The sequence below is a fragment of the Plasmodium gonderi genome (assembly GCF_002157705.1).
Source record: "Plasmodium gonderi DNA, contig: Chr08, whole genome shotgun sequence".
Classification (NCBI taxonomy): Eukaryota; Apicomplexa; class Aconoidasida; order Haemosporida; family Plasmodiidae; genus Plasmodium; species Plasmodium gonderi.
The window spans coordinates 783,192-796,547 of NW_021628933.1; the positions used below are offsets into that span (position 1 = coordinate 783,192).

At 29.2% G+C, this 13,356-nt stretch overlaps 4 protein-coding genes across 4 annotated transcripts; 1 reads left to right on the forward strand and 3 right to left on the reverse strand.

Moving 5' to 3' along the window:
• Window positions 1–97: 97 nt before the first annotated feature.
• On the reverse strand, window positions 98–1,336 carry PGO_081570 (conserved protein, unknown function; the record flags this gene model as incomplete). The annotated part of the gene is made up of 1 exon (XM_028687379.1): window positions 98–1,336. The coding sequence occupies one exon, from the start codon at window positions 1,334–1,336 to the stop codon at window positions 98–100; it is 1,239 nt and encodes a 412-aa protein (XP_028543180.1).
• Window positions 1,337–2,540: 1,204 nt separating this feature from the next.
• PGO_081580 (hypothetical protein, conserved) lies at window positions 2,541–3,731 on the reverse strand (the record flags this gene model as incomplete). Its single annotated transcript, XM_028687380.1, has 1 exon — window positions 2,541–3,731. One exon carries the CDS (start codon window positions 3,729–3,731, stop codon window positions 2,541–2,543), a length of 1,191 nt encoding a protein of 396 aa, XP_028543181.1.
• A 1,846-nt stretch (window positions 3,732–5,577) lies between these two features.
• On the reverse strand, window positions 5,578–10,212 carry PGO_081590 (hypothetical protein, conserved; the record flags this gene model as incomplete). The annotated part of the gene is made up of 1 exon (XM_028687381.1): window positions 5,578–10,212. One exon carries the CDS (start codon window positions 10,210–10,212, stop codon window positions 5,578–5,580), a length of 4,635 nt encoding a protein of 1,544 aa, XP_028543182.1.
• Window positions 10,213–12,487: 2,275 nt separating this feature from the next.
• Window positions 12,488–13,259, forward strand: PGO_081600 (translation machinery-associated protein 7; the record flags this gene model as incomplete). Its single annotated transcript, XM_028687382.1, has 3 exons — window positions 12,488–12,505; window positions 12,713–12,810; window positions 13,211–13,259. 3 exons carry the CDS (start codon window positions 12,488–12,490, stop codon window positions 13,257–13,259), a joined length of 165 nt encoding a protein of 54 aa, XP_028543183.1.
• Window positions 13,260–13,356: the final 97 nt, after the last annotated feature.

The window sequence follows — 13,356 nt, forward strand, 5'->3', positions numbered from 1 at the left end:
TGTTTCTCATCTGTTTTTGTCACTTATTGCCTAATGTTGTTCCAGCCACCATGATGTATTTGTACAAATACACAGAGCATCAACGAAGGAATCCATTTTACGCATGAAAGGAATTTTTTTTCCAATTATCGAAGAGGAAATCTTTGGGAGATACCTTGCTTTTGCAAAGGGTTATTCCTTCTTCTTTACAGGATTTAGAGAGTGATGAGGATTCATTTGGGTCTTCGAATACATCATCCAAGAAATCCATTAGAATTTCAAAATGCAAATTTAAGGGATTCACAAAAGTTTCATTTCTGGTGTAATGTATATATGGAAATGTACATATACGATGCTGTCGTAGCTTTTTCAAAAAGTTCAATAATTCGCTATGTATGTTCATTTCATTTTTATTAGATATTTGGTGTGGCGTTGAATGAACAAATATCTTTAATCCGTATTCAGATATCTCTTCTAAAGCACTGTTTTCAATATCAGTATTGTATATACTCTTGTTGAATGAAGGATCTAGAAGATATATAGAATCGATGAGGGACCAAAAAGGATGTCCGTCCTTAGCTTCCCGCATCATTGAAAACAAAACAGAACACCCTCTGCTGAATCCAATCAGAACGAGTCTGTGATTTGTTCCTTCGTTTGTGTATTTACATTCGTGTGTGTCTTCGAATGTGGATTTATCATGGCCTGGATGATTGTCTGTGCCGTCTTGGTTTCCCAAGCCATATGGGGCTCCCCATTTGAACTTGTCTCTTCCATTAGCATTTGCACTTTGGATACTACTTACAAAAAAACTATTCATTTCGTTCCTTCCTGACAATTCTTTATTTAGAGATAATAATAGACAAAGCAAGTGTTTTACTCCTTTTGCTGGAGCTAGTACATTTGCAGCATTATTCTGATAACATTCCTGAGAACAGTTTTGATCACTTGGATTTACATTCCCTATTTTGGATTGTATTTTTCCTGTATTAGTATTAACGTTTTTCAAATCCTTGCTGATCGAAATATCAGGTTCGTTTAAAAAATTTGCAAACATTGAAAAATAATTTTTAAAAATACAAGGCTTAATAAAGATTATGTGATCATACAAATACTTAGAAGATATTACCCAAAATAAGGCTTCATAACTGTAACAATATTCTGTGCATTCATTTTTCGATTCCCTTTTATATGATGTATATACAGAATTCGTAAAAAAGTTCGAATAATCACCAGGGAAAAATATTATATATTTACTCTCATATGACTTGTTTACTAATATGGGTTCCCTATATAGTATAATATTATGCGTCTCATTATATCCTACCAATTTATGTACACTGAAACATACTGGCATTTTTTAAGTGATCTGTCATAAAGGGTAGGTGATAATTAATTTGACAATATTCTTTTAGAATATTCTTTAATTGTGAGTAAATTATTTTGTAAATGTTAACGCTCAGCTGCGTGTTTAACAAAAATTATTCGATCGAATTAAATTTTGTCTCATTTGGGGGTAGAGGTGAAAACAACATATTATAACATTAAAAAGGTGGAGGTAAACAAGAAAAAAAAAAAAAAAAAAAAAAAAAAAAAAAAAAAAAAAAAAAAAAAAAAAAAAAAAAAAAAAAAAAAAAAAAAAAAAAAAAAAAAAAAAAAAAAAAAAAAAAAAAGCATCTCAAAAAAGACAAAAAAAAAAAAAAAAAAAAAAAAGGAAATAAACTAAAATAAAATAATAGTAGCAGCAACATATGTATGTTCCGAAATCATCTTGCGAAATTTGACATATTGTTACAAAATATAACAAAGCAAGATTCACAAAAAGGGGTATAATACATGAAATAATCTCCTCAATTAGCCAAATTGATAATGGGGAAAAAATGAAAAATATAAATAGCAAATATGAACAAATAAAAAGATATCATACACACATACACCATACGCAAACATGTACACTCGTAACTATAGTTGTCAAACTATTTTTTTTAATTATTAAACTTAAGCATGCCAAGAAAGGAGAAGGAGAATATTGGGAAATTATGTTTTTACCGCCTCCTTCAACAGCACCCATTGATATTTTCCCATGGTCTGTTTGTACAAAAACAATATTACATATTCATGTTAAATTGTGGATAATTTTATGCACAAGCTGTGCAGGTGCGCATAATTTTTTTTTTTTTTTTTTTTTTTTTTTTTTTCTGAACAATTTTTATAATGTTCATGTAATTTTTCAAATATTTGTAAATAATTTAAATAATAATGAAGAGTGGTGGTGGTTAATAATATTTTGTTGGGGTAACGATGCTGTCTCCTTGGGGCCTACAAATATATGAACGGGATTTATTCTTAAGGAGGGTGGAAGCGCAAGAAGAGTTTGTTGCGTGCAGGAAAAATAAATGTGTGCAAAGTTACGAAAATGTATGTGTATCTGCGCTTTTTTATATATAAAAGAAGGGGCATCATTTTTTGTGCTTCTTCTTCTTAGCGCTCAGGTAAAATAATACTTCATTCACTTATACTTTTGCAACTCTGAGCTCGGCAGTTCATAGCTTTTAAGAGAGTTAATACTTCTTCAATTCGATTGTCTCATTGTTTAGCAAAAGCTTGGCATGAAGTATGAAAAAATGTTTGTCCATTTTATTTTTGGTTGCTGTTATTTGTACTACACCTTGCGTTTCCTTGACCTGAATAAACACCTTGCTGTTCAGATAATTTTTTTCATGCATTCCGGATATACTTAAAATTTGTATTTGACTATTCCCCATTATTTTATAAAGCTCCTTATTATTTAGAACAAAGTGCTTAACAAAATTTAAACTTGAATAGGAGTTTTTATATATGAAAATCCTTTTAATGGCCAAAAGGGTTGAAAATAAAAATGCACAAAGGGTAACTTTTCCTATATTTTTTTGAGTTTCACTAAATGTTCTTTTTTTCTTGTCATATTTGTAATAGTAAGAATTATGGATGGGATTTCCATATACTGCATGTATTTCGTATTTATAATGGAAAAAGTTATCAATAAGTTTGTTAATATGACTTATTAAGGACTGACCATTTCCGTGTACTTCATTCTCATACTTATTTTTTTTTACCATTATTATGTTGCTGATCTTCCACATTTTCCCCTTTTGGATTATATTGAGAATTTCCTCATTTTTGTTTCGTATTAGATTATTAACATCTCCCTGCTTGTTGTCCATGCGTGTTTCATTCGTCTGGAAGCTTTGTGCATTTTTTTTACCAATTTCGCCAGTTTTGTCATTTCCGTTTTCCCTGCTTGAAATGAACGATAAAATAAACGATCGCAGTTTATGAAAAAGGAATTTTATTTCCCTTTTAATTAAGTACGGATTTTCTAAATAGTCAGAAATGTCTTTACTATCTTCATCATAAGAATCTGCAGAGTTAGTGAGTCTTTCTTTTTCCTTGTCTTCTTTTATAGCATTTACATGTAGTTGTATTTTTTCACCCTTATAAAATAACAACAATTCGCACTTGGCCCGTTCGTTTGATGAATCTATATTCCCTTTCTTCTTAATTACTCTAATATTAGTGTCATTTGTGCAATGCAGGTATACCTTTAGGATATTTACTGCATCTTCTATGTAAGAATGTCGATTTTCAAAATTCTTGAAATACTTCACGCTGAATACTAGACTGCTACTTATTAATAAAAACCATGTGTTTCCCAAATAAAATGCAAAAGTGTTGTTCTTGTAGAAATTGAAAATCTTTCTATATGTATACATTTTCGCCACCGCCTTTTTTTTTTTTTTTTTTTTTTATGTTTGTGTGTGCAATTCTGCATAGATGGCGGTTTTGAACTACACAATTATGCTTTACAGCAGACAGATTGGTGGTGCACTGCTTTGTTGATCATCATCCTTTTGTGTTCACCATTTCTTAGGAATTACCTCTTTCTGACAATTTGCCTAATATCATATGGTTTATGGCTTTTGCTTTATAGTTATGGCTTATACCTTTTGCCTTATAACTTTTACCTTTTTTTTTTTTTTTTTTTTTTTTTTTTTTGCGCTTTACACAAGGTATTTTAGTGTGCAACTCGTGATGGGTGTTATATACGAATTCGCAGAATGTAGAATTCATAGTTTGACTGTAAATATATTGGATGTACATTCATTTTAGTGACATTTTTAGGTATTCAATTGTGAAAGTTCCCCACCCCCTGTTTCTCTTCATTGCCCTTGTCACTACAACACATCTTCTTCGCGTATCATGAAGAGGTAAAAGCTTATTTAATTTTTCTGAAAAAGGAGAATTTTTTTTTTTTTTTTCAAAAATATATTGCATTGTAAGGTGAAAAGCTGCAAATTGTTTGTATCTTGTTCATATTTTTTTTTTTTTTTTTTTTTTTTTTTTTTGGGGGGAAGAACACAATTGTACATATATAAATGAACACATATATATATGAACAGACTGATAGTAAATATTCTCACAAGGTATACTAATGAGTAGCGATGGGGCGTAACCAATTTTTTGTGGGGACCTATTAACATTCCTTTCACATCTTAGTACTTTTTTATACATTCTGTTTTGTCTGTTTATTAAAAAAAGGAGAACTATATGTGCAAGTAAGCACATTTTTTTATGGACATTACCCCTTACACCTTTGGAAGGGTAGATTTTTCCATTTCTCTGAGCTTTTTCGAAATAATGAAAAATAAGGTTGTTAGTGGAGGAATTTATGTAAACCTTTTTGAATGATATTTTAAATATTAATAGTGTTTAAGAAGTATATGTAAGAAAATGCAAAAAAAAACATATCTTTTTTTTTTTTTTTTTTTTTTTTTCCTTAATAATGGCACAAAAGTGAGAGAAAACAAAATGACATCGTTGCTTTGTACGTAGCTGGTAAACTCATATAAAGGGGTATATTATTCAACATTACATTTATCTCTTCTATTCTATATAAAAAAAAAATTGGGAAGAATTGGAAAAGTTTTCATAGCGGAATATATTTTTGCACAAAAAAAAAAAAAAGGGGGAGGGGGAGGGATTGCAACATGTATTATACAAAAAGGATATGCATAAAATGATGCACACGCAAAATGTAGCATACAGATAGAACGATCATCAATAAGATGAGGCAAAGAGAGTGTGTTACAATTAAGTAATTCCTCAAAAAAGCAAACAAAATGAATGCATCATTACAAATGTACTTTTGTAAACGTATGCATTTGGATGAATTGATGACGAATTGATGACGAATTGATGACGAATTGATGACGAATTGGCGACGAATTGGAAAAGGTGCACATAAAGGGGGGAGGGTTTATAACGGTTCCAACGAATTTTAGCAAAAATATAACAAAAAGGGGGGGAAGCAGAGAAACAAGGGAGGGGAAGGCAAATTAGATAAAGAAAGATGAAAAAAAATAAGAAAGGTACAACAGAAATGGTGACATATATAAGTATGCTGCAAGTTTGTATTCACAAAAAATACGTGCTCTGCATGCACAGCTAAGCAAGTATGACAAAATAGCTTCCTTGAATAAATAAAAAAAAAAAAAAAATAAAATAATAGGCACACATATGGAGCCACCACCACCCCCACAGGCGCCCTCTTTCCTTTTCTCACCAACGATAGTACAAAACGGAAGAAAATAATGATACTATAAAAAATAAAAAAAAGAAATTAACGTAAGGTGAATCATAAATGGAATTTTTCAGAAGGTAATAGATATAGAATAATTTTTTTTTTTGTTTGTTATGATTAGTATCTTTAACCGTTTTATCAAATTTTCCTATTTTTGTCTGTCTGAAATTTTGGGTAACAAAACTGTCTTGAACTATATATTTATAGATTGGTGGGATAATAGCTATTGTTTTTTTATTACCTGCGTTATTTGCATGGTTGTGAAAAGAGGAAATTATTGTTGCCCTTTTCCTTTTTGTAACATAATTTATGTAAACATATTTTTTATTTTTTTTCTTCCAACATTTGTGTAAGTAAAAAAAAGTAATATGTTTTGCCATTTTATATAAAATTTTTTCATGTTTATTAATTTTTTTTATTTTTTTAATTTGTTTCAAAATATATTCTTTTTTCCCCTTCACTTTTATATACTGAATGGTGTAACATTTTTTTCTCGAATTTGCTTTGTACATGGTACATATATACTTGTAATTTACGATGAAATCATAAAACACATATTGAAAAAAATTTTCTACCAATAAGTGTTTTTTTATAATTTCTTTATTCATCATCTCTAAGTTATTGCATAAAATAGAGTATGGGTAGTGTAGATAAATATTATTGTGGTCTTTCTTATCCTTCTCTTCATTCCAAATTGGCTTGTTCTTCTTTTCCTTCTCCTTATTTGATTTCCTTATGTTTTCTTTATCAAATAAATCCTTGATATATCTTCCATATGTTTCCATTTGCTTCGAGGTCATGTTCATACTCTCCTCATTCGTAACAATATCTTCGTTGGGCTGTGAGTAGATGGACTGATTGGGCTGTGAGTGGATGGACTGATTGGGCTGTGAGTGGATGGAGTTTTCTACCCAATCGTGTTCTGAAGGTGTGATATTTTTGTCTTCGTCATTGTAATAAATTTCCTGAATTTTACCACTCTGAATGGAAAAACTGCAATTTCTCCCACTGCTGTGTTCATCACATGAAGGATTCCTTTTGTTAATGTTATCTACGGTATGATCCCTAAATTTAGTGGTATTGTCTGTCCTAGTGGTTAGCACTAGATCTGGTTTGTTAACTCCCGGTTTGTTCTGCCTCTCTTCCGCCTCCTCCTCCTTGAGGGAATAATTGGAATTTTCTCCATTTTTGAAATTACTATGGGCGTACAAATCCCAAATCGGTTTTTCTGCCGAATTGTTTCTTAACCCCTGTTGCTCATTTTGATAATGAAAATAATGCAAGATGAATGGGTAGCTATATATTGGAGAGAACGGAGGGAAGGAAATTTTTTTTTTTATTTTTTTTAAAAATGTATCAAAGGGTATTTTATAGTTCATGTAATAGTAAGTCTTCTTAATAATGTTTTCTACATTCATATCTTTCCATTTCATATTTTGAAAAATATAATGCGTTTCTGTATACATGTTATTATATAAAAGATCTTTTTTTTTTTTATTTGCTATTTGCAAAAGTTCTTCTTTTTTAATTAAAATTATGGAACTCGTAAAATAAATTATAAAGATTCCATCGTTCGATAGTAGCGTATCAAATATTCTCGTCAGTTTTTCAAATTCTGTAAATACATGTGAATAGTATGTTACAACCCAACTTAGGCAGAAGAAAAATTCAGTTCCGCTTAACATTAGGGAATTCCTTTTATTTTCCATTTCTTCCATATAACTGTTGTATCCTTTTTGAACACTTTTTTTATTTTTTTCTTCATTGTTATAATTTTTACTAAAATTAGAACTCTCATTTTTTTTTACATATTTCAGGTTTTCATATTGTTGCTCCTTTTGCAAGAGGCAAAATACATTATACACATCCTTGTCTATATATTTCAACAAAAGTCCAATACTCTTAAATGTGTTGTTAATAGACACATCTAGAGATAATGTTAAATAATCTATCATATAAAAAAGCAAAAAACGTTCACATATCAAATAAACAGCATACTCCTTTTTTTTTTTCTTCGTCTTATATTTTATGTACTTTTCGAGGTTAATATTCTTCAGCAGGCATATTTTTTCAATATACTTTTCTTCCATTAGAAACATGTCAAGAATGTTGTTTTTGAATATGTCTCTTCTGTGCGTTTGACATTTCCTCCTTAGCTGACATTCCCTACATGAATATATTTTTTCGAATCGATTCGAGTGATTTATATCTACCTCGGTTTTTTTCACTACGGTATTTTTATGTGTCTCCAAAAGGGAATGTACCTGACTGTGTTCATAATTTTCTCTATATAAAGAGTATATTCTTTTTTCACCCATAGATCTGTTTGCTACACCAAAGTGACAATGTGAATCATGAGTGCTTCCTTTAAAAAAAGTTTTAGATTTTGAAAAAATCAAATCACAGATTTTATTTACTACATATTTGTATATAAAATACTCTAAGAAGACATATTTTTTATATTTTTTCAAAAAATTGTGAAAATATAAAGTTACAAAAACAAGGCAAACATCATGAACTCCTTGTGCATAATAGATTTTATTTGAATGTTTATACAAAATACTACATATAATATTTTTTAAAATATATTGATATTTTTTTTTAATTTCATATATATTATATTTATGCACATTCCATGTATTTACACTTCTTTTGACATCTTTCTTAACTTGAATTCTTTCATTTTCATCAAGTAAAACACTGTCTATTATCCATTTATTTAAATTTGAATTTAAGTTATAATTATTCTTAATGTTATATTTTAAGTAAGATAATATGCTATTCTTATTTTTTTTTTGATTTTTTCTTATTATGCAATCTACTATATATAAATCAACTTCTAACATATTTTTATAAATTATCTTCAACAATTTTATAATAAATTTTTTATTTTTCTTTTTATCATAATTTTTTTTTTCTTTGTCAATATTTAGCAAAAAATGAATTATTTTTCTTATCTTTTTTTTGATGCATTTTTTGGCTTTTTTCTCATTTCTTATTTTGATAATTTTGTGTCTTTTTTTTTTTTTCAGGTATTTTTTCTCACTGAAAAAAAGAAATGATCTATTCGATTGTTTATATTTCTCGTTCATATTATTTTCACTATTATGTCCAGTTTTATTCATCTTCCTGTTCATCCATTTATACCCTTTTTTACCACATTTACAACGCAACAAATGTGTATAATGAAGAAAAAACTTGGAGGTATTAAAAATATGATCACGATGCAATTCCCTCTGTTTGCATTTAAACGCCTCTTTCGAGATGTTACTTTTCTTTCTGCATTTTTCCTCGAAGGCTGACACAGAAGATGCTGTGAATGATGTTGTTGAGGAAATAAAGCTGTCCGATATGTATAGCGAATTTTCCGAAGCCCAACGTTGTTGAGATTCCAAAGAAGATGTGCATAGCAGTTCTGTTTTGCAAGACTTTGTTGAGAATGACCTCGATGAGGATCTTGAATGGATATGTGAACTTACTTTATCGGGTTTCTCTTCTTTTCTATTTTGGGAAAACCTCCTTTTTGATCCTTTGTGGAGACAATCATCATTTTTCTCTTCACATGGGTTGTAATCGTCATATCTAGCTTTGTTTCTAGCTTTGTTTCTAGCTTTGTTTCTAGCTTTGTTTCTAGCTTTGTTTCTTGCTTTGTTTCTATCTTTGTTACTATCTTTTCTCATATCTTTGCTTATTTGCATAGATGGGGGGAACTGCGGAGGGATACCCTTAAAAATATCTGAACGAGGGGCTTCAACACAAGTGTCATTTTTACTACTATCACTCATGTGTGCAGATCCAATAAAATTTTTTTTAAATTGATTTTCTCCTTCTTTGGCAAAACAGGCATGAAGATTTGTTTCATCAGTTAAGTCACAAGTAGTAAAACAATATGCCTTTTTCTGGGGGCAGGAAGAGTTGTCATAATAGTAAATGTTGTTTTCATTTTTCAAATGTGAACATGTACCTTCATCTTTGAGATTCCCATTATCATTGGCATATTCATAATTACACGAATGATCTGTTTTTCTCTCTTGTGACCATTTTAATTTAAAATACTTATCCAAATTAACTGATTTATATTCTTTTTTATGTTTCTTACATAAAATTGATATTGGGTGATCATTATAATTTTTTTCTTTAGACAAATTGATGTTAAATCCGAGTAAAAGCAACCATAATTTTTGTCTCAACTTATCATTTTGAAATCCTCCTTGTGTAAAGGAAAAGAATTTTATTAATTCATAAAGTTTCTTTTTTTCGTTTACCGATACATTTTCATATATTTTTAAAATTTTTTTTAAATTTGATAACTTTTCATCATTTTTTTCTTCATATTTATCAAAGTGATCTTTATATATAGTTGTGTTGTCAATCCGAAATAATTTGTCATTGTTCCTATTATGCAATATATGGTGTTTCTGTACATGTATATATCCATTTTTTTTTTTTATTTGTACTTTTTTTTTTTCAAATATTTCACTATCACTATAAAGTTCTTTTCTATATGTCGAATATTTCGATTTAATTTTTTTTTTTTTTTTATACAAATTTTCAAAATCTAAGCAGCTATAGTAGCCTTTTTCCTCCTTTCGTTTTTTTAAAGGAGCTTTCATATTATTATTGTAGTCTATTATTTTGTTTTTCGTCCTTTCATAATTACTCAATTATGGGGTTGGGTGGGAAAGGTGAAGATAAAATTGTACATATGGGTATACTTAAAGACCGGATGGAGGTAGCCCCAAAAAAGATAAAATAAGCACACTGTTCAGATGGAAAAAAAAAAAAAAAAAATTATTTATGATCACAAATTGGGGGGACACGTGTGTGTAATGAACACATAAATGTATGCGGCATCTATTTCGTTTTCTTTATATTCCATTTAAAAATAAACACAAATATATATTCATATTTATACGAAAAAAAAAAAAAAAAAAAAAAAAGGAGAAATAATTAAAAATAAAAACAAAAAGGCACAAAAAAAAAAAAGAAAAAAAAAATGAACACTGAGAAATAAAACTCGCTTTACAAATTACTGAAAATGGGGTTCTCATTTGTGTACATGTATTTCTACAAATATGAGATCCATGTTTCAAATGAATAGTGAATGAATATACATGGTAAAAGGTGTTGTTCCTTTAAAACTGTCAAAAATGGTAAGAGCACGGGGTATATGAAAAGAATTTGTATATATGGAAACATGTGTGTTTTGTCTTTAATGTTAAATGTTCCTACGTCAAGACATACAAAAACATGTACAAAAGACATACATGCTTAGGTTTTACATATATTTGATCAAATGTATCCTTCAATGACAGCGTTCCTCTTCCTCTAAACAGACGACACTTATCCCCTTTTCAAACATATCTTTCAGCCATGCTTGTCTGATTTGTGCAAATGTGCAAATGTGCAAATGTGCAAAATGACCTTTATACTTGTGCTATGTCAAGGACGGTTCAGCTGTCGGAAGAATCACATGATATACATGTGCACGTTTTAATAACACATACAAGTGTACATGTATAAATGCATATACACTTTTTCTCTTGTTTTGAAATTTGTGAAAGGTTTATTATGTTATATATTCATAGGGGGTATTTACATGTACATACACATATATGTGTGTCCCTTCTGTTGAATTTTGCTATTGCTTTCTTAAAAAAAATTATAGCAAAATTAAAATATAATTTTTTTATCCTCTAAAGCTGTCACAGTAAAATTTAGTTAATTGTGTTTGCTTGGAGGTCATGATGGGGTTGGATTTCATTTGTCAGTATGAAGATACATCTGGTGCATATGCTTTCACAAGTATACGTATATGTTTGGGTATACACATACATTATATCGAAGCTTTCGTAGGTGTGCTTAGGCATATAATATAACATGGTGATATGAATACCCAAAGTGTAACCATGGGGATTTTATAATTTCAAATTCTTAAACAGCTAGGTTAATATGATATGTACACATATATATATATATATATATACAAGTTAACTGTTTGATGTATCATTTAAAAAAATAATTTCTTCATTCCTCCACTCCATGCATGCATTCATTTTATTTTTTTTTTCTTTTTTTTATCACAATTTTTGGGACGTTAAACAATTGAGTTTTTCCCAAAAAATTGTTAAACTGTTATTAAGCAAAAGCACCACGAAAAGAGGTAAAAATAAAGGAGTTTTATCGAAATAATCATAGGGCATATATAAATATATATGTATATGTATATATATGTATATATATATATGTATATACGCCATATAACAAAACTGTCATGAGAGTATCCACATATGGCGGTGCTAGGCAATTGTCACACTCGAAATGAATACAAAAAAAAGGTATTGATCTCTTTATTCATTTACTTATAATGTGTTTATGTAATATGTATATTGTAAGTGTATGTATGCATATGTATACATATATGTATTGCCCTTCCTCAATGATAAGGTAACTTTTAATTCCATGCATTTTAGACTCTTAACTGGCCCGAAAAAAAAAAAAAAAAAAAAGAATTTTACAATTTAACAAAGCACCATCCACTTTTTTTTTTTTCTTTTTTATTTATTATGATATGCATAAAGGCCAATTTTTTAATTTCACAATTTATTTCTTTTCTTTTTTGTAACTAGGTTTACATTTTTTAGTTAAACCTTAAGGAAAAGGTTGATGCAGCACCCAAAAAGTAAAAAAAAGGAAAAAAAAAAATTTTTGAGGAAAATAAATTCGTCCTTTTAAAAAAAATTGAAGGAAAAAAATAATTTTTCTCTGCTCAGTTATTTTCCATTGGTCTTTTATATCCATCTGCGCATTTGCTTCCCGTTTGTATCTTTTTCGAATTTTTTCTGAGAGTTTCCACATTTCATTTTTAATCCGAGCATTTTCGACACAATGCCATTAAATACACAGGTTATATTGCCTCACGAGTTACAAAAAAAAAAAAAAAAAATGACCATTAAAAATAAGAGAAAAAAGGAAGGAGAAAATGATGAATCCTTTGTTAATGAGGCATTTTTCCTGTGTTGGGAAATTCGTTATATGTACGTTGTGTAAATAAGAATATTCGTTACTTATGAGTGAACTCTGTATTTTTTTTTTTTTTTTTTTTCTGCTCAGGGGGGAAAGAAAAAACCATTGAAGGCGGCTAAAAAGGGGCCTGTCGAAATGACAGAAGAAGAAAAGGCTTTTAAAAAGGAGATGGCCGAAAAGAAAAAGTACGTCTAAAATGTACCACTGTATGAGAACAATTACTTACAAATGAATTTATAAGCAGAATTTTTTTTTTTTGCGACAATCTATTTTGTAAAAAAACAATTTCACAATGAAAAACATTAGTGCATGTCATCTTGTTTGCAAACACTGTTCCGCATTGTGACATGAGAAGTTGCATTTTTATGTCTATGTAATCCAGGAACAGGAGCTTCTCGTACAAAATTGCATTTTGTTCATGAATATTATACATGCATGAATGCATATATGAGTGCACATATGAGCGCACATATGAGTACCTTAAATATATATATATATATGTATGCATTATTCACATTTCCACGTACGTGCATATATCATTTCTTTTCTATATCCCAAATCTTCTATTTGCCGCACCTCGTTCAGGGCTGAAGAAGAAGCGAAACAGAAATTACTAAAGGCCAAAAAAAAATAAACATACATAAAAAAAAAAAATAAATAAATAAATATATAGAAAGAAGGCAAAGGAAGCACAGTGAAAACGATCCACACAAGTAAAATAACATTACATG